Raw genomic sequence first — 21,142 nt, 5'->3', positions numbered from 1 at the left:
ACTCTGGAATAAGCTGTCCCAATTCCTTTGTGCTTCTCCTGTTCTGCTCCTAATCTGTTGTGATGGAGCACTTTGTGTATTAGCTCTTTTGTCACTTGCTGCCTTTTATTCTTGGGAGGAAGAACGTTGATTTGTGGTGGTTCCATGAGTTGTGGTGTTGGATGCAAGGAGCACAGCTAGAGCAGAGGAATTTATTAACTGCAGCTGCTTTGCCTTTAACAAAGCACCAAATAAGTGTGCAGCTTTTGAGCCAAACAGCAGTGCTGTGCATGCCTCTGCTGTCTGCCTTGCTTTCACATAACTTCAGAAGCAACAATTGGGTCCTTTGTGTGGCTGCACAGTGTATCCCAATAGCAAAGGAATGTGTTTGCCAGGATAAACGTGCAGGTGGCCCAGTTCCCTGATCAGACTTACCTTGTAACTGAGCAATCTAAGTTAGTTCCATGGTGCAAGTGGCACAAGTGGATTGGTGACAGATGGTGTCTGAAAGTGTTGTCTTGGCTGTTACTAAAAATACGAAGATCTGCCTCTGTCCTTGGGCCTGATTTGGTCCTGGTAAATTAAAATAAGAGAGAACTTGTGGAAGAGCCTGTCTTTGCCACCCTGTAGCAGAACAGTCGCTGTGCTGTCAGCACTGAGCAAGCAACATCTGCCCTTCCCAAACAGAGCTCACCAGAAATGTTCCTGCACTGGACTAAGGGATATCAAACCTGTATTTTGATGATGAATGTTGACATTTGTATACAAGAGATTAAAATTGTCTTTGCTGTTCTAGGGGCATGTGAAAGTAGTTCAGTTCCTGGTGAAAGAAGTTAACCAGTTTCCTTCAGACATCGAGTGCATGCGCTACATAGCGACCATCACAGACAAGGTGAGCTGGAGCTGGGGACAGCACCCTCTCCTGAATTTTCAGCAAAAATATTCATGGGAAGTTCTTATGTATTCAAAAACTGAACTGTTTGCTCACATGCATCTGATTTGAAGATTTATGCACGCCTCCTTTTTTAATGCATCAGCATTTAGAGTCCTGTCCTGTGAAACAGTTTGTGTGTTTATGAATACAGAGGAGCCAGTCTTATGTTTTAGACTAAGCCTCACTCCTCAGTTTTAGTTTATTATGGGGGTACTAAGACAAGTTTGTATTCCAGGACCTGTTGAAGAAGTGTCACCAGTGTGTGGAGACAATTGTGAAAGCTAAAGACCAGCAGGCTGCAGAAGCCAATAAGAATGCAACTATATTGCTGAAGGAGCTAGACCTGGAAAAAGTGAGTGGGGCATTGCTGTCATGTGGCAGAGTGGTTTGAACTGTGTGTGAACCCACGGGCTGTGTTTGCCTCAGTGCTTCCTGGGGCAGTCATTCCTCATGCAGTGACTTTGTGTTCCTTCCTCTAATTTATAGTATAAGCGAGGCACATGCTGAGGGGGCAAGTTAGAACTGACTTCTGCTTCTGCCACTCCACTGTTGTTTTTAGGAAAGCTTGGACTTAGCAATGGTTTCCTTAGGCTGTGGCTCTCTGGGATCCTCTCAGAGCCGAGGATGTGGGAGTAGGGGAGGTCTCCAGTCTTACTGGGTGCTTGTGTATGTGCAAGTCATAGTCCATAAGCATTTGATGAACTTCTGCTCAGTGGAGTTGAGCAGATAGTGAGGAAAATCCCCTTCTCCCTTGCTGGGAATACTGTGCAGTGTCCTGAAGTAATGCACTTGCACACTGATTTGTGGCCTCTCTTTTATGATGTTCTGACAATTTTTGGCAAGTTCCACATTATTAACACAGCAGTTGCTGTGCATGACTACAGTACAACATAGGTGACTGATTCCATATTTTTAAAAAATGGTTAAAATTAGAGCAGTTTTATGTAAAATACTCTTTTGAGTACTGGCTGTTGAATCAAAGATGTGAACATCACTGCAAAAATATCACTGAGGTTATTAAATGTTTGAGAAAGGACAGAAAGAATGAGAGAGTTTGTTATTTTTCCAGTAAAAGTGTATTTTTGTAGTGCTTGTGTGTTGGTTGTTATTTTGTTGTCATTCCTTGGAAGTCTTTGGACCAGCTAGTCCTGTTATTCCATGAGGTCTGCCCAGTGTCTGTGTGATGATTCACTATGTGACATTCTAGTTCATCGTGCTCTCTCCTTTCTCCCTCCCCCAGATTTCTAGGGAAGATCTGAATTAAAAGGATAATTTAGTCTTTGTGAAAATGTTTAAATATTGATCTTTTTCTCCTACGTAGTCAAGAGAGGAGAGCAGAAAACAAGCTCTTGCAGCCAAAAGGGAGAAAAGGAAGGAAAAGAGAAAGAAGAAGAAAGAGGAACAAAAAAGAAAACAAGAAGAAGATGAAGAAAACAAACCTAAGGAAACTCTGGAACTGCAAGAAGATGATGATGAAGAAGAAAATGATGATGAAGGTAAAGACCAAGTGTTTCTATGAACAGTGTAGTTGTGGGGGTACCTTTTTTTAACCATCAAGGGCTATGTTTGAAAGCTGCCCTCTCTTAGTGTTGTGTGGCTGCTGCCCTGATTCTTCCCTCCACAGTCAGAGTTCCTGGCAAAACTCCTTTGTTCATCATTTTTACCCCCTTGCTTTGCTCATTTTCCCCCCTGCCCTCATGCCATTTTGTTCATGAAAGTCACTCTTGAAGGATTTACACCTGAATGTAGAGCAAGTATTCTGACAGCTCAGCAAGGAGCATGACTTGAGCTGTAGTGTGCTCAGTCAGGGCACTGACTGTGTTTTGGGGGTTCTGGTTGTATAGCAACTGTTTTTCTTTCAGTGGAGCAAGAAGTTCCTATAGAGCCTCCAAGTGCAACTACTACAACTACAATTGGAATTTCTGCAACTTCAACTACCTTCACAAATGCCTTTGGGAAGAAGAGAGCTAATGTGGTGACTACCCCTAGCACAAATAGAAAAAATAAGAAAAATAAAACAAAAGAGACTCCTCAGAATATGCAGATAATTTTGCCAGATCAGCATATATCTCTAGCACAGCAAAAAGCAGATAAAAACAAAATAAATGGAGAGCCAAGAGGTGGTGGTGCCAGTGGGAACAGCGATTCAGATAACTTGGACAGCACAGACTGCAATAGTGAAAGCAGCAGTGGAGGGAAGAGCCAGGAGCTGAACTTCACCATGGATACGAATTCCTCGGAGCGGCGCTATGCCTCCCTGCTCATCCCCTCTCAGGAAGAGAAAACCAGCACCTCAGCTTCCAAAACACCAACCAGGTGAGTGAGACTGCCCTGTTCATTCCTCGCTGTTTCACAGGGTTCACCTGTGTCAGTGTCAATTTTCTGCAACTTAAGCTCTCCACCAAGAGGTACATTCCCAAAGCCTGGAGAGACTGAGTCTGGTTTATTTGTGTTGCTCTTAAGTAATACTGTCAAAATGGTAAAGATAAAATCTTTTGGCATTTCTGCTTAGTTTTTAATATTATTTGACCACAACATCTCTCTGTGCTCTTTAAGCATCTGTGTTTCATTGTCAGCTTTGTTAAAATAGATTTTAAAGTGAAAATGCTGGGACTTTAGTAGGAAGTGCCAGCTTTACTTATCATCCATATAAAGAAGTGGTTTTGTTACCTTGTGAGTGTTTTATGGTTTCATCATCAACTCATTTGATTTGCAATCCCTTTGTTTTAAGGAGGGAAGAAGTTGATGACTCCGAGCATTTCACCTGCCAGGTTGATGGCCAGTTTGATTTAACCTTGTCGAGCCAGAGGTGAGAGTCAGAAGAGCTCAGGGGGTGTACAGGGGCCATCTGAACAGTTTGGAAGATCATTCAGTTGCCAGGGAATGTCCTGATAACTTTGACAACACCAGTTTCTGAATAGTTTGTTGGTCTGAATCAGGAAGCTTAGATCCCATCTGGGTCTGTAGTCTTTGTTTATTTTTAAATCTAAGTAGTACAAGTTTGATCCTCCATAGTTGTTTTTTTTCTTTCCATTTTCTGCACTAAGGGAGGGGAGGGGGTACAGGGGTTGATCTGCAGGATACTGGGCTGATTGAGAACCCATCTGCAATAAGAACACAAACATTGTGGCATCAAAGGGCAAAGAGAGAGAGGGCTGTTGTCAGGCTGATTGAGGAGTTTGGGAGTGGTAAGAGAGTTGGGATTCTCTTTTTTTTTTTTTTCCCAGATTAAAGTTAGGTGCAGAATCATAGAATCAGCTGGGTTGGAAGAGACCTCCAAGATCATCAAGTCCAACCCTTGGTCCAACTCCAGTCCCTTTACCAGATCATGGCACTCAGTGCCACGGCCAAGCTCAGTTTCAAAACCTCCAGGGATGGGGAATCCACCCCCTCTCTGGGCAGCCCATTCCAATGCCTGAGCTCTCTCTCTGCAAAGAATTTATTTCTGATATCCAATCTAAACCTCCCCTGGCAGAGCTTAAGCCCATGTCCTCTTGTCCTACTGTTGGTTACCTCAGAGAAGAGACCAACCCCCACATGGCTACAACATCCTGTCAGGCAGTTCTAGACAGTGCTGAGGTCACCTCTGAGCCTCCTCTTCTCCAGGCTAAACACCCCCAGCTCCCTCAGCCTCTCCCCACAGCACTTGTGCTCCACTCCCTTCTCCAGCCTCCTTGCTCTTCTCTGGCCCCGCTCCAGCCCCTCAATCTCTTTCCTCAACTGAGGGGCCCAGAACTGAACACTCAAGGTGTGGCCTCCCCAAGGCAGAGTCCAGGGGAAGGGTCACTGCCCTGGGCCTGCTGGCCACGCTAGTTTGGATCCAGGCCAGGATCCCATTGGCCTTCTTGGCCACCTGGGCACACTGGTGGCTCCTGTTGAGCTTCCTGTCCCTCAGTCCCCCCAGGTCCCTCTGCCTGGCTGCTCTCCAGCCACTCTGTGCCCAGCCTGGAGTGCTGCAGGGGGTTGGTGTGGCCAAAGGGCAGGACCCAGCACTTCGAAGGAGTGGATTCATTGGCCCTTGTGGTTGGGGAGGTGTGTTCTTCTCCTCTTAGCAATGTTAGAAATTGGAATTTGCCTGTGTTCTATTCTGTAAAAAGCCTTGGCCCTTTCATCCAAGGTCTGCTGCAAGTCCTGGGGTCCTGTGCAGTTCACTGCAGCAGGACCAGCTAAATCTACACTTCTGACTCCTTGTTAGAGGTGGTTCTTCTGTTAGATAACGTGCACTGAGCAGTCCAGACAGTGTGTAAACAGGGCTAGTATATTTACTGACTTCTGCAGGTGCTCTTTGGCTCTTGTACTAGGTAGTCTTTGTCTGAAAACCATTTCTAAATTTATGCCTTTCCTGAATTCCTCTTCTCTTTAATCACAGACATGCTGATGACAATGCAACTGTAATGGAAACTGAAACTCAGACTTCAATAGCAGTGCTCTTCTGAAAAAATAATTAGATATTTTCAGATAAAGCGAGAAACAGCTTTTGGAGTTTACTCTGGTATTGATATTCCCCCAGTGGACTTTGTTCTTTTCTTTCACATGCATTTTCTTGTTCTCTTTGCCTCAGTTTTTGTTATCTGAGGAGAAGTTCTCCACAGAACCTTCAAATGCCTTGGGCAGGTGTATTATCAGAGAGCTAGAACTTACTAAGGTAAAGAGAGAAAATGCTGCCATCTTAAAATGTTTATTGTCTAAACATTCCTTTTCAAGAAGGGGGAACAGTATATACACATCATCAGGAGGTGCCTAAGTGGCTGTGTACCACTTACTATGAACTATTTTATTCTGTGTCCTTAGTGATTCTGGTATTATTTAATTCATTTAACATTCTGCATTTTGGAGGAAAGGCATAGACTGGACTAAAAGATGAAAAATAACCCTCCCTAAAGTCATCCAACAGTTGTTCCAGGTAGAAAGTAAGAATGAAAACAGTTCATGCTACTAGTTTGATGCTGCAGAAATGTAAACTTTACGCTGTCATTTTATTATATAATTTGTAATCTCTGCATTTCCATTCCCAGACTTGATGGTGAAGGTCATTCGAATTCTTTGTCAAATACTTATAAGGCTGTTTCCCTGCCTCTGACCTCTCCAAATGTAAAGCTGAATCTGACCAGTCCAAAAAGAGGCCAGAAAAGAGAAGAAGGCTGGAAAGAAGTGGTTAGAAGGTAAAAACTTTAATTCTATGTTTTAAAACTATCTCTGAACTTTTTAGCTTGTAAGTTATTCTCAAATACAGAATGTCGAGTGAGATTATATATTTCTAGAAATAACTGAAAAGTCTACCCCCTTACTATTACAGTGCTGTGAAAACCAATTGCAGTCCTAGTTTGTAGCAACTCCTCACTAACTTAATGTCAGCAGGACATGAAGGTTTTATTTGGTGTGAGGGTTTTCTTACCCGTGAGTTCAGTGGAGTAAAGATAAAAGGGGTAGGGAGCAGAGGGCAGTGAAAAGCCCCACAGCAGATGATTGCACATGAACTAAAGGCAGGGTGGATGTGAGCAGAGCAGAGGTGGATGATCTGTTCAAGGCCAAAATTCATTGTGATTTGGGCAGTGACCTTCATCGCTGGTTCTGTGGAGAATTTTGTCACCTAAAAGTGAGTGCTTAGAGGTACAGTGAGATTTAAAGATTTTCTGTAAAGCAAACTTTTCCTTTGAAAATGTACTGGGGTTTATTGTATGGCCATTTACACCCCAGTGCCTTTCTTGTAACCTGTATGATATCCACTGCTTGTAACTGAATTGATCATCTGGCTTTCCTCTTTTTGTTCCCTTTATCAAAAGAGAACACAGCACAAACAGACAAGTGTCAGATGCTTTGGGTGCACTTAGAAAACCCTCCTTCCTGTTTTTGTGTTCTGCAGTGGCAGTGACCAGATATGCTCATTTTGGAGAATTTCTGTGTGCCAAGAACATAATTGTACAGAGAATTTAGTGCATTCAGAGTAGTGGAAGCCACAGGCTGTTCTTATTAGACGTTTAAAAAGGCAGTTTGATAAGAAAATTTAAGCTTTTGAACCCTTGGAGAGTTGGTTGGGCCTCTGCCTTTTGATGTGGTCACCCGTGGGGCTCCCCACAGTGCCATGGCCTTGCTGGGTGTGTGGTAGCAGCCTCTCCCCTCCTGGGGAGTCGTGCAGGCAGGAAACCCCCAGAGAGCAGCTGATCCCCCTGCCCTGGGGCTGCTCCAGCTCTCCTGGGGCTGCTCCAGCTCTCCTGGGGCTGCTCCAGCTCTCCTGGGGCTCTCAGCTCTCACTGGCTCAGCTCAGCTCCTCACGTGGGTGTTGTCTGCTCTTCTGGCCATGGCAGGGTTCTAGAGATGGCATTCAGAACCCACCCTGTTCTTCCCTGTGCCATGAGAAACATTCCATACAGTTCTGCACTGGTGTTTGCTGTGCCCTGGCTGATGGAAGTGTGTCCTGCTTTGTTGGTGGCCATAGATGTGCAGTTGCAGTGCCCAGGAGCTGCATGGCTTCCTCTCCCAAAGCCTCTCCTGGTCTCAACAAGAATTCTTCTCTTTCCCTTTCCCTGTGAGTGATTCCCCAGCTAGAAGGGGTGTCTATCAAGGTAACAGATGCAAACATCCCTTCTGCCCCTGACAGGCAAGTGGGCAGAGTTTTGAAAGACCCTCCTGCCAGCAACACTCTGCAGCCAACACCGATTGAGCAATTCCAGCTGCAGAGAGGAGGGCGCTGCTGTTCTGGAGCAAAAAGGTACTGTTTGGGGCACTTCTCCAGCTCAACACCATCAGCCTTGGCAAGAAGGGAGGGAAAGTATGTGGGTAGTGCATGGGAGGGGACTGGGGTGGGCTCTGCTGGAGGAGAAATGTCTCCTTGGGGTTCCCGGCGGGTGGAGGTGGAAGCAGACCAAGGTACAGTCAGGAGCCCTGTGAGCAATATGGGTGTTCTTGAAAGTTAAGTGATGGTGGAAGCTCTGGTTTGAGAGGAGTGACTGGGATGTCTGGTTTGAGAGAGGAGCCTTGGGGCTGCAGGGGTGGAAAAAACCCCAAAGCAGGAAACAGCCTTGGGATGGAACTGGGTGCTTGCTCTGAGGTTCTGGGGATGTGAGAGGTTGTAGTGTGCTGTCTTGGCAGGAGAGGGGAAAAGAAAACCACCCTGTCAACATGAAGTGGTGCTTCAGAGCATTTCTATGTTTGCATTAGATGTTTACAATAAAAGTGTTTCCTTTAAGCCCTGTTTAGTGAGAAATGATTTCCTGATCAGGGACTGGAATAGTTTCCAGGACTGGAATAGCTCAGTGAAATAGGCAGCCTTTCAGGGGGTGGTGAGGATCTGTCCCATGTCCAGGGGCACCTGCACTGTGATCAGTGGTTTCTGAACACCCTTTGAATCCCCTCTAATTGTTCAGTGTTGAGCTAGTGCACATCACTAGCAAGCCTGAAAGCAGTGTGTGGGTGCCAGAAGTCCATAAAGTCTGGGGACAGTGGTGGCCCAGGGACCCCAGCTGTGGTCTTGATGCAAACAGAGCTCATGTTCCAAGACTTCCCAAGTCTGTGTCTGCACTGACCCACCAATACCACATGAATCAGGAAAATCCTACACGGACTGACTTTGGTGACAGTGTTGTGGCCTGACAGCGAGCCTGTTTGTGCAAGTCTTGGCTGCCATCACAGGGGCTTCCAGCAGCTCCCTAAGTCACAGCCCTGTACACCTTCACCATCTGCCACCCACCACTGTTTATTAGTGACACTGCACTTCAGATCTCGAGGTCTGAAAGAGGTGAACACTCAAAGGTTGTGGGTGCAGGTGGTATTACAGAGCTGATCACTGGGAAAACGCTGGAAAGCCACCTTCTCCTTGCTGTAATAGCTAATCCGTGGGGTTTTATATTTGAAGCAGCGTTGTTTATGTAAATTCAGGTTGATAACCTAAGGATTTGTCTCACTTTGGAGAGGTACACAAGTAAGATAACATCCAGAAGTGTTTCTGAAGCAGCGTGAGGTACATATGTCTGTGTTACAGTAGTGCTGGAATAAATGCTTCTGGAGAGTCCTTGTCAGGTACTGAGGATGAGTAATTTGAGGGGGAAAGTTTGAGAGGGGCTCCAAAGGGTGAAAAACATATCAGTAGAAAACCACTTGCTGCCCTGAAACTTAAGAATATTGATTCAACCACTGTTCAGGCAATGCTTTTCACAGATTTCTGATCTTTGTGATATAGGTCAAAGAAATTATCAGTTCCAGCTTCTGTCGTATCTAGAATAATGGGAAGAGGTGGGTGCAACATCACGGCAATTCAGGATGTCACTGGCGCCCACATTGATGTTGATAAGCAAAAAGATAAGAATGGAGAGAGAATGATCACCATAAGGTACAGTATCTCAAAATGAAAGTCTTAAGTTAATCCATGGTGTCATTTATTGCAAAGTTTGTTTACTTTTTAAGACTGGACCTATTCAGCTTCTTGGTACTGGAATAGAACACACATTCCTGCTGCCAAGATACGCTGACAGGTGATGTGAAAGATAATCCTTAAGATACACAGAAGTCAAGAATAACTTACTTGAGTAAATATACAATAGATCAGTATGAAATTGAGGCTACAGAATGTTGTACAAAGTGAGGTTTCCTTTTGCAGAAGATAAATCTGTTTGTGTTTAATCTAGGGGTGGTACAGAGTCCACGCGATACGCAGTGCAACTCATCAATGCCCTTATTCAAGATCCTGCCAAGGAACTGGAAGACTTGATTCCTAAAACTCACATAAGAACACCTGCTTCGAGCAGCAAATCAATCCATGCAAACTTCTCATCCGGAGTCAGCACTGCGACTGCTTCCAACAAGAACTCCTTCCCTCTCGGAGCGCCGCCCCTCGTCACATCGCAGTCATCAACACTATCTACTTTCCAGCCTACCAACAAACTGAACAAGAACGTCCCTGCGAACGTGCGCTCGTCCTTTCCGGTGTCTCTTCCTCTCGCTTATTCTCACCCTCATTTTGCCTTGCTGGCTGCCCAAACTATGCAACAGATCCGGCACCCTCGCTTACCTATGGCCCAGTTTGGAGGAACCTTTTCACCTTCACCGAACACTTGGGGACCATTCCCGGTGAGACCAGTTAACCCTGGCAGCACAAACAGCTCTCCAAAGCATAACAGTTCGAGTCGTGTAGGAAATCAGAATGGAAACGTTTTGCAGACGGAGTCTCCTGGATTGCCCACGTCCAGTTGTCCCGTTACTGCCTCGTCTGCAGCTGCTTCCACGCAGCCGCTGTGTGTGACCAGTAACCGGACTCCCTCCTCTGTCAGGAAGCAGCTCTTTGCCTGCGTTCCCAAGACAAGCGCTGCAGCCACAGCCATCTCAACTGTGACGAGCACCTGTAGCACTCTGCCCTCAGCTTCCTCTGCGCCCCCAAACAACGGGCAGGTGCCCACGGCGTTCCTGCCATCCAACGCTCCGCAGGCGCAGCATTCCGCGCTGAAAGCGGACTCGTTCTCGGCTGTCTCGGCGCCCAAGGAGAAGGTGCCGACCCCGGAGCAGCCGCCCGCAAACGCACCAGCTTCAGCCGCAAGCAGCTGCAGTGTGTCAGCCAGCAGCAGCTCAGGGGGCACCGAGACTCGCCCCTCGAGCAGCCCCGCACCGCCTGGCAGCGCCCAAGAGGAGGTCCTGCCCACCAGCATGTCGGAGATCAGCCCGCCCATGTCAATGTCCTTTTCATCCAGCTCAGAAACCGCTCCTTTAAGCTTAGCGTCGCCCAGGTCAGTCGTTGCAGATAATCAGGACAACAGTAACTTACCTCAAGTAGCTGTACCAGCACCTCGAGTTACTCACAGGATGCAGTCCAGAGGTTCTTTCTATTCAGTGGTACCAAATGCAAACCTCCATCAAGATCCTCAGTCTATTTTTGTTACGAATCAAGTTCCTTTAACACCTTCTCAAGGTCCACCTGCTGCAGTGCAGCTTTCATCAGCCATGAACGTTATGAACGGTTCTCAGATGCACATTAACCCAGCAAACAAATCATTGCCTCCTGCCTTTGGGCCAGCAACGCTCTTCAATCACTTTAGTAGTCTTTTTGATAGCAACCAGGTGCCAGCTAACCAAGCATGGGGAGACTGTCCACTCTCTACCCGAGCAGCAGCTGACCCATCTTTCACTGTTCAGTCTACCTTTCTGAATAACTCTGTGCTAGGACACGTGGAAAACGTCCATCCTGACAACTCCAAGGCTCCTGGTTTCAGGCCACCTTCCCAACGGGTTTCAACTAGTCCTGTAGGTGAGTCATTAAGGTCATGCAATGGACAAAATTCTTTCTCCAGACGTTGCACTTTGCTTATCTCAAACTGATGGAGAAGTAGTCTACAAATGACAGTCAGAGAATGCTCATGTAGTAGGATGGCCTGTGTGTTGACAAGTGCTCTTTAAAATGTTGGTGAATTTTTCTTCCTCAGCTCCTCCAGGCTGTTAGGTGTTGGGAAGATTGCAGACACTGCATTGCTTGTCCTCTTTAAGACACAGGAATGCTCCCACCAGTTTGTAGAGTAGCACTGATTTAAGGTTTTGTATTGGAATGGAATATAGTGTGGAGTGATACCAAACCTGAGGACTCCTGGGGGTTCCAGCTGCAGCAGTGACTATACACGGGTTCCATATTTTATGTGAGACTCCAGCTTGACTCAGTGAGAGGAAACTCTCTGTGCCTTTTGATTCTTGATGTGGCTCTGGGATTTTAATAAGCTTACTTTGTGCTTTGAGAAATTGGTGTGCTACTGTATGAGGTGTTTCATTAGGATGTTCAGTGTAGCAGTCCAAGCTTATCTGGATTCATTTGAAATGGATTAGGAGCACTGACATTGAGCTCCCTGCCCTTGCTGTGCTCTGCCTGAAGGATTTTTATCTTAGTGTTCAAACTATGTTTCAGACAACTGGCTGCACCCCTTTGGCTGTAAGGGACCCTCAAGAGATCTATTCTGTGCTGCCCTTTGCCCTTGCCAGGGTGGCTGTGGGGTACCCTGGGGTAGCTGGAGAGCTTAACCTGCACTGTGTGGGTATTTGGGCTAATGCATCACGACTTGAATGCTGGGCTGGGACAATTCACATAGTTTGACTTTCAGACTAAAGGAGAAGGAAGTGTTTGGAAGATATAATGGTGAGGAAAGATTTTCAGCATTCCTGTTCCTCTCAGTTGATTTACACACATGCAGGACTCCTGCAAACCACTGGCTTTAGCCACAGAACTGGGGTGTTTGCTATTTAATTTGGACTGTATAGCTCTGCAAAGCCAGGGCACACCTAGACCTGTGAGCCCCATCCAGTCTTAGCCTAGAGAGCAAAACCAGATGTGGGAGGTAAAGTAAACGGACCTTGTTCATCAGAGACTGTTAATAAAGAGCTGCCAGACTCTCAGCAGGCTCCAGAAACACTTGACAATGGTTCAGCTTTTCCTCTAAAATGGGAGATGGCTGTTGCTGAAATAACCCCTGAGGCAGGAAGCTTATGGCAAGTGGGATCTGCTGATTGCTCTGACTGGTATCTTGCATATGCAAGCACAGCTGACTGGGACTTCCCACAGCAGCAAAACATGTTGCTGTTCCCTTATGCAAAGGTCATCTGTTTGTCAGGGGGGAGGATTTCTTGGTGCTTTATGTATCCTTAAAGGATTGTAAGTGTTTGAAAGACAGTTTAAATCTGTTTCTGTGGTGGGTTAGGAAGGTTTGTTACAGCCAAGGACAGCTCACGAGTTGACTTTGGGGAGATAAGTGTGAAGTTCTCAACTGAAGCTCAAAAATATTTGAACAGAACATTTTTTCTGAACTGGGATTTGATTAGGATATTGCATAGTGAAGAAAAACTGCAAATATGTAGGTGTGGTGCTGGAACTGTGCTTTGCAGGAGGTGACTGGTTAGGCAGGTCCTTAGTTACAGAATCTGTGAGGTTGGAAAAGACCTGAGATTATCAAGTCCAACCTGTGACCCAGCAACACCTTGGCTACTGGACCATGGCACTCAGTGCCACATCCAGTCTCTTCTTAAACACCTCCAGGGATGGTGACTCCACCACCACCCTGGGCAGCCCATTCCAAAGCCCAATCACTCTCTCTGTAAAGAACTTCTTCCTTATGTTCAACCTAAACCTCTTGTCCTACTGCTGGTTGCCTGAGAGAAGAGACCAACCCCCACCTGGCTACAACCTCCTGTCAGGTAGTTGTAGAGAGTGAGAAGGTCTCCCCTGAGCCTCCTCCTCTCCAGGCTAAACATCCCCAGCTCCCTCAGCCTGTCCTCATAGGACTTCTGGTCCAGACCCTTCACCAGCCTCATTGCCCTTCTCTGGACATGCTCCAGCCCCTCAACATCCTTCCTGAACTGAGGGGCCCAGAACAGGACACAGCACTCGAGGTGTGGCTTCATCAGTGCCAAGTACAGGGGCAGAATCACTTCCCTGGTCCTGCTGGCCACACTGTGGCTGGTGCAGGCCAGGATGCCACTGGCCTTCTTGGCCACACGCTGCTCATGTTCAGCTGCTGCCAATCAGAACCCCCAGATCTCTTTCTGTCTGGCCCTGTCCAGCCACTCTGCCCCCAAACTGTTCTGCTGCAGGGGGTTGTTGTGGCCAAAGTGCAGGACCTGGCACTTGATCTTGTTAAACACCATCCCATTGTATTCAGCCCACCTACCCAGCCTGTCCAGGTCCCTCTGCAAAGCCCTCTTGCCTTCCAGCAGGTCAACACTCCCCCGACTTGGTGTCATGTGCAAATTTGCTGATGGTGAACTCCATCCCCTCATCCAGATCATCAATAGACGTTAAACAGGGCTGGGCCCAACATTGATCCCAGGGGACACCACGAGTGACTGGACACCAACTGGACACAGCCCCATTCCCCAGCACTCTCTGGGTCCAGCCATCAGCCAGTTCTTAACCCAGCACAGAGTGCCCTTGTCCAAGCTGGGGCTGCAGCTTTTCCAGGAGTGTGCCAGGGGAGATGGTGTCAAAGGCTTTGCTGGAGTCCAGGCAGGCACATCCACAGCCTTCCCCTCATCCACCAGGTGGGTCACCTGGTCATAAAAAGTTGATTCATTCACACTGCTTTTGATCACCTTTGTTTCAGAATCTAAATTGTCTGTCAGGAGGAGGTGGGTTTAGGGGAGCCTGGGAAGAAGAGGATGTTTGGAAGGTGTGGTAGTGAGGAAAGGAATGGGCACAGCAGGCTGAGGACCTCTCCAACACCTTCCCTCAGGGCCTAAGTGTGGCCTGTCCATCTGACTCATTCTCTGACTTGTCCCCACCTCAGCCTCCAAGGTGGATCGAACTGGGGACTTCCATGGCTGTTTCCACAGGGCTCAGTGACAGAGTTCATGAGATTTTGAGGAGGGGCAGAAGGGCCAGTCACTGCTGGCTCATCCTTTGGCCAGCAGCAGCACGGACAAGGAGCAGCCTGGGCCTGGCCTGGCAATTTCCATGTGGTGAGAGGGGATGGTGACAGCTTTGGAGCAGGTGGACATGCATCTTCTTATCTTGGGGTGTGACTCTACACCTCAAGGATCAAGAATGTGTCTTTTATGCCTGTCTTGCACAGTTGAGTCATGGAAATTTTTCCCCAAATAATATTCCTTGGTGATCACCTCTAAACTGACTTGGTGGAGATTTAGTTCTCACCTCGGGGTAGGGTTTGGGTACTCTGCTTTTGCTGTTCAGGGGTAAGCTCAGCTACAGCTTGAGTTTTCTCTGACTCACCAGTTGCTTTGAGGCACAGATCTTCCTGCAGCTCATACTGGCTGTGGATCTGTCCTGGAAATGACCTATTTGTCCCAAATTTTAGGTTGCTTGTCCTGGCAGCTTGCAGAGTGAGGGCATGCTTAGCCCAACCATTTGGGGAGGCTGTGGAATAGACTGAAAGAAACTGACTTGTTCCTTCTTTCCTCTGCATTTTAAGAAGGGGTTGGAGATCTTGCTCATTAGAAGAAGTCACAAACTTGAAAGATGCCAACTCAGGAAGCAGCAGGAGTGAGGAATTGTGTGAAATGGACTCTGTTTCACATGGAGTGACTGAGCACTGTGGCAGTCTCTAAAGATGGAGGTAGCCCTTACAATGAGCAGCATCTGCAGAAGTGCCCGGGGGCTTTGGTAAACTGAATTTTGAGCAGTTTGTGTGAGATAGACACACTCCTCTCAAAAGCTCAGTTATGCTTCCAGAGCACAATGAGGAGTTTGAGTTCATGGCCCAGGTAACTGCAGAGTGTGGTATTGCAGAAGGTTTTAGTGTTACAAAACCTGATTTTTTGGTAAATGCATGAGTAGGAAGCTCGTTACTGCAATCAGGATTCAGTAAGTGATTGTTCAGAGTATCCATTTCTAACATCAAGCCAAGTTTTTCATCCACTGTTATGAAGGGCAAGGTAATGAAAAAAGTGTTTTTTATGATCTGAAAACTCTGGATTTGTGTATCTCTGGCTCTTGCACTCTCTTCAGCACATGGTACACACCCAGCACTGCTGAAGTGTGCTTGTCTGTCCAGTCGTTCCACTTCTCAAGCTGTTTACCCAAAAGCTGTGTACCCATCATCCTACTGAGCTGTCCAAAGACATGGCTGGACATCCCTCTCCTGCACAAGAGCTGGTTTTGTCAAAATCCCTGCCTCATTCTCTGTTTAGGAACCCAGCAATGCCCATGGGCAGCAGCACCTCTTTTTCCCTTCTGTCCAGGGCAGACCTGGGGTCTTTGGTGGTTTGTCAGCCAGATGGCAGCTTGTGTTTTGATTTGTGGTGGAATTGGCCATCACAGAGGCCTTTTGGCTGCCATGTCTGTGTGTGGAGTGTTGGCCACTGTGGCTTGTCCGTGGCTCCGTGGGAGGTGCCCAGGTAGGGCCCTGGGCTGCAGGTGCTGCTGTTGGCTTGTGGCAGGTGCTGGAGCCCATCTGTAACTCCAGACACGCTCCTGTCGACCACAGTGCAGTCACAGGCATTGGCATCCTCCTCAGAGCCATGGAGTCCTGCACTTTGTGATTAGCTCAGTTGGTTCAAACTTGGTTATCATAATGCCAAGGTCATGGGTTCAATCCCCTGTGTGGGCCATTGACTTAAGAGTTGGACTCGAAGATCCTTGTGGGTCCCTTCCAACTCAGAACAGTCTGTGTGATTTCTGTGTGACAAAACTGGGAAAACTGTCCTCCCACGCTGGGGGTCTCTCAGCTGGGCACCCTGTGCCACCAGCAAGTGGGTGTATTTCTCCTTGGCTGTAAGGGAACCTTTAAGCTAGTGAGAATAATCCCTCCTTCAAATCCAGCAGGTCATTTCTGTCCATGTGAGCAGGTTGGATCTGGCACTCCTGGAAGCAGTAAGTCAGGGGTGGACTTGGTTGGTAACACAGGGGAGAAAGGCCTGGCTTTCAGGAACTGTCCAGGTGCTGAAAGGTGCCCCTCTAGTCTGTGACTGAGGCACTGCCTGGCAGCACTGCTGTTTGTGCTGGGGTGTTTGTAGGCACAGCCTTCAACCTCGCTCTGCAGCAATATAGGCTGGTCCTGGTTGTGGTCATTTGGAAATGTTTAAGTGGTTTTGAAACTAATCTTGTTTAATAGGCCCTTGAAACTAAACCCAAAACTCAGGGGAACATATGGCCATGCCTGTTTCTGCTTGCAGGTAATGACGTGGGATAAGAGCTTTTACAGCGTTTTGGAGAAGTATTTAAAAGCTTTGGCTTATTAAAAAAACTGTGATTCCCCTTATATATATATGTATATATATATATTTTGTGGGACTTCGAGCTCTCCATTTCTGTCTTCCTCTCACACATCCCTGGAGGAAGAGCAGCCCCCTCCCCTGTGCTGCTGTGCCGTGTCAGCCCTGTCGCTCTGGCCACAGCCTGCTCTGACTGATCTCTACAAGAAGGTACCTATGGGATGGCAAAGCCCATCCTTCAGAGAGTTCCTTCCTCGGTCTGGGACTTTAACAGAGCCCTGTATCTCTGTTGGATTCATGTGGCTTTTTTGTAAGCAAAGATCCTGGCCACTCCCTGCTTTTCTGCTCTGCCCTCCCTGCTAAGATCATTTCCTTTCAGTGACCAAAGGGATGGCTGTTTTTGCTAAAACTTGAGGCCAAACCAGAGAGCCTCCAGAAATGCCTCTGCGGTTTCTAAGGGAGAATCATGCACCTGTAAAATGACCTTACCATGTGCAGATGCCCCTGAAGGTGATGAGATGCTTTAATTATATTTGGAGCACCAGCTTTCTCTGGTGCTTTGAAGCAGGTTCCCAAAGAGAGATATTTAATCAAATTTATGTTTATTTCAGGCTTACCCTCTCTAGATCCATCCAACAGCTCTACAACTTCTTCTTCAGGTCCTTTGACAGGCTTTTCAGCAAACATACAAGGAGCACGGGTTTACCTTCAAGGGCCAGCGCCTGTTGGGACTCCCAGCTTTAACAGACAGCATTTTTCACCACATCCTTGGACAAGCGCAACAAATTCATGTAGGAACTTCATGGGTCTGTCTTAGTTAACTATAAATTCATAGCTATTGTCTTTAGTAGATCTCTAACTTAAGGGGAGGTTACCCAGTGATGCACAAAATGCTTTCCTATTGCTTTTAGCAGCTGTGAGGATGGCGTGCAGATCCCAAGCTGGGCTGTTTTATGGGATTTTTTCCCATGCCATTAGTTCTGGTAGCATTACTAAAGGTATATTTGGGGAAAAAACCCAAGTCATTGTAGGCTCTGAGAGGGCATGAAGCTGTGGGGGAGTGGAGGTGGTTATACCAAGCTAAAGATTCCCCTCTAAGTCATATGAGTGCAATATTAGGTGAAAATGTCATGTTTATCATGGTTTGAAGTCATACTTGAATTTTTTTCAATTGAGATCTGGAATTATACTTAAAATGTCCAAAATATTTGAGCATCATCCGAGGTAACAGTGGGGTTTCCTCCTGGTGGGAAGAACATGGAAGTAGCTTTACTGAAAATGTGGGTCTTTGATTCAGAATCTTAACTGAAGAGGTTTTTCATGTCACTGCATGCAACTTCACTGCCACTCTGAGCTTAAGAACCAAAATGTTTAAAGGAGTGCTCAAAGGAAGTTGGATTTCCCAGGGAGAGTCAGTGACGCTTCTGAAGTTGGCGGGACTTACGCTCTTAGGTCACACCTGTGGCTTTGGGAAGCTGTCTGATTTCTCTTCTGCTGGAAGTGGTGGATACCAAAACCAGGCTGTTTAGACATTTATGGTATTTTGGCTGACGTTTTCACCTCTTCCTGAAACTCTTCCATGTTTCTTATTCTTTCTTGCAATTAATTTAGATACACTGCTATGTCATGAGAATATCACCATTCTGATGGCTGAAAGCATTTGTGTTATAACGTTGATTTTAGAGTTAAAATAACTTGTAGACAGAATTCCTGTGAAAGACTTGAAGAATGCTTGCCAAAAAAAAGCCTTTTAAAACGTTTTATAGTTTGCTTTGAGATAATACTGGGGGATAGAGCGGGTGGCATCTATGCTTAATACCTTGTATGCTTTGTGTGTAATTAAGCAAAAGAAATACTCTTTTCAGCAGGTGAATCTCCTATTCCATCAGTTTCCTCAGGATCATCTTCGCCCCTCTCAGCTGCTTCTGCACCTTCTAACCTGGGCCAGCCAAAAACGGGTAACGCCAACCAAGATCGAAAGGTTCCCCCTCCCATCGGGACAGAGAGACTCGCCAGAATCCGGCAGGGAGGCTCCGTCACTCCCACTCCCTTGGGAACCAACTTCACAGCTCCCGTGGGCCACAGTGGCATCTGGTCCTTCGGGGTCAACAGCGTGTCTGGTGAGTCTTGTACAGCCCAGGGCAGCCCAAAGAGTCTTCCAGGGCCTGTCAGGAGGACTGTGGAAGGAAAAGTTCCACAGTCAGAACTCAATGTCCACGCAATACATCCTGAAGAAAGGGCTGGTGTCAGTGGTGGGAGGTGAAGTTTCTGTGGAAAGAAGGAGGTGCACTTTGGCCACACCAACCAGCGCTCCAGGCTGAGCACAGAGTGGCTGGAGAGCAGCCAGGCAGAAAGGGACCTGGGGGGACTGAGGGACAGGAAGCTCAACAGGAGCCAACAGTGTGCCCAGGTGGCCAAGAAGGCCAATGGGATCCTGGCCTGGATCCAAACTAGCATGGCCAGCAGGCCTAGGGCAGTGACCCTTCCCCTGTACTCAGCATTGGGGAGGCCACACCTTGAGTGTTGTGTTCAGTTCTGGGCCCCTCAGTTGAGGAAAGAGATTGAGGGGCTGGAGTGGGGCCAGAGAAGAGCAACGAGGCTGGAGAAGGGAGTGGAGCACAAGTGCTGTGGGGAGAGGCTGAGGGAGCTGGGGGTGTTTAGCCTGGAGAAGAGGAGGCTCAGAGGTGACCTCAGCATTGTCTGGAACTGCCTGACAGGATGTTGTAGCCATGTGGGGGTTGGTCTCTTCTCTGAGGTAACCAACAGTAGGACAAGAGGGCACAGCTTAAGCTCTGCCAGTTTAGGTTTAGGTTAGATATCAGAAATTCTTTACACAGAGAGTGTTCAGGCATTGGAATGGGCTGCCCAGGGAAGTGGTGGATTTGCCATTCCTGAAGGTTTTTAAGGTGAGATTGCATGTGGCACTGAGTGCCTTGATCTGGTAATCAAAGTGGGGTTGGATGAAGGGTTGAAATTGATGATCTCGGAGGTCTCTTCCAACCCAGCTGATTCTATGATTCTATAATCAGCCTAAACCTGCAGGTACCTTCTGCTATGTCAGGTCTCCCCTGGCCAGAGCAGAGCCCTCAGATACCTCTGGTTGTGTGTTTTTAGGGAGCCTTTGCAGCTGCTGAATTCCGCCTGAGTATCTGCAGTGAATTTAATCAGCCCTTTTCAATCTCCTTTCCAGAAGGCCTGTCAGGTTGGTCCCAGCCTGTCATGGGAAGTCACCCAATGCATCAGCAGCTGTCGGACCCAGGCACGTTTTCTCAGCATCAGCCCATGGAGCGAGATGATTCTGGAATAGTGGCTCCCTCGAATATTTTCCACCAACCTATGCCAAATAGTTTTGTGGATTTTTCTAAAGTAAGTTACAAAGGGTTGGATTTAGTCTATGAAATTACCAAGGACTGACCTTGTTATATCTCCTGTTCTGCCTGTTCATACTCCATGTGTGTGTGTGCCTCTCCTGCCATGGCTCACCACCCTAGTCCTGAACCTCCTTTCATCCCAGGACTGCCCAAGCCTGGAGGCACATCTAAACAAAACCAGAGTTTGTAGATTGCAGATGTTCTCTGGTCAGTAGCTGAAGGCCTCCATTGCTCTCCAATGTGTCTCAGAGGCTTAGAAAGGTTTCACAAAGCTTGCTCAGCTCTTGAGGCTGATTAAAGGTTTGCTTAATGCTTTCAGCACAAATCCTGCCCACAGTAACCACACACCTTCCTTAAGGAAGTGGCAGGAGGAGAGGACTCACAGCACATTTCAGAAAGAGATGTAGCATGTGCTCTGGGGATATTCTGCATGGCAGAACAGCATAATTCACACACAGGGAAAGGGTTCTTGTAATTGGAAAGAGCTGCTCTGTAACTTGCTCTTTCTGAACTGACAGAATATTTTACATGTCCCTTAGGGATTACAGAGTCTGGTGGGCTCAGGCTGTGCCCGGGCTCTGCTCAGTGCAGCCCCACGTGTGCCCTGTGGCTGTCACGGGCTGCAGAGAGGAGGGAGCTCCAAGATCAGTGTTCAGGTGCTGCCCTGGCTTTGTGGGCTCATCCCAAAGCTCTGTGTGTGCTGCAGCCTCTGCAAGGTGTAAGTTCAGAAAAAAGGCTGAGCTGACTGGAGTCTCCAGCTCTGAAGAGTTACCATGTCCCATAGTCTGCCCCAGTGTTCCCTCACAGTGCTGAGATTCCTGCCATTGGGGAATGTACTGCATGGATGTGACCTTTCTCTGTCACCTGGGCAGATGTGGTCCTACAGCCACCCTTCACCAAGTGCTCTCTTGTCCCCTCAGGGCCTGCCCATCTCCATGTACGGCGGCACCCTGATCCCCTCGCACCCCCAGCTGGCAGATGGCCCAGGAGGGCCCCTCTTTAATGGGCTCCATACTCCAGATCCTGCCTGGAATCCCATGATCAAAGTTGTCCAGAACTCAACAGAATGTACTGATGCTCAGCAGGTAGTGTGGCTGCCTTTTCCCACCTGGGCTTGCCTGGGGCTTTATACAGTGGTGTGATATCCATTTTTTGATTGGTGACATGGGTGGTTTTTTCAGTTCTTTGAAACTAGAATTGAGATTGCTTGCATGACTTTTCCCTACTCTGT

General features: G+C 47.4%; 1 protein-coding gene across 14 annotated transcripts in view; it reads left to right on the top strand.

The window, feature by feature from the left end:
- The window catches only part of ANKHD1 (ankyrin repeat and KH domain containing 1), a 120,023-nt gene that overhangs the window by 95,092 nt on the left and 3,789 nt on the right, over positions 1-21,142 (top strand). For 2 of the 14 annotated variants that reach the window (XM_071570495.1, XM_071570484.1), the window contains 13 exons: positions 776-871; positions 1,149-1,265; positions 2,235-2,409; positions 2,776-3,229; positions 3,645-3,722; positions 5,929-6,075; positions 7,512-7,622; positions 9,090-9,239; positions 9,535-11,144; positions 17,152-17,346; positions 18,406-18,660; positions 19,731-19,906; positions 20,832-20,996. In XM_071570495.1, coding sequence (XP_071426596.1) covers positions 776-871; positions 1,149-1,265; positions 2,235-2,409; positions 2,776-3,229; positions 3,645-3,722; positions 5,929-6,075; positions 7,512-7,622; positions 9,090-9,239; positions 9,535-11,144; positions 17,152-17,346; positions 18,406-18,660; positions 19,731-19,906; positions 20,832-20,996 — 3,729 coding nt within the window. The remainder of the gene's footprint in view (positions 1-775; positions 872-1,148; positions 1,266-2,234; positions 2,410-2,775; positions 3,230-3,644; positions 3,723-5,928; positions 6,076-7,511; positions 7,623-9,089; positions 9,240-9,534; positions 11,145-17,151; positions 17,347-18,405; positions 18,661-19,730; positions 19,907-20,831; positions 20,997-21,142) is intronic. The other 12 variants (XM_071570496.1, XM_071570491.1, XM_071570490.1 and 9 more) reach the window with 11 other exon arrangements.

Source organism: Pithys albifrons, chromosome 15 (assembly GCF_047495875.1).
Source record: "Pithys albifrons albifrons isolate INPA30051 chromosome 15, PitAlb_v1, whole genome shotgun sequence".
NCBI classification, from domain to species: domain Eukaryota; kingdom Metazoa; phylum Chordata; class Aves; order Passeriformes; family Thamnophilidae; genus Pithys; species Pithys albifrons.
The sequence above is the reverse complement of the archived record's forward strand: the minus strand, read 5'-3'. Positions and strand labels throughout refer to the sequence as shown.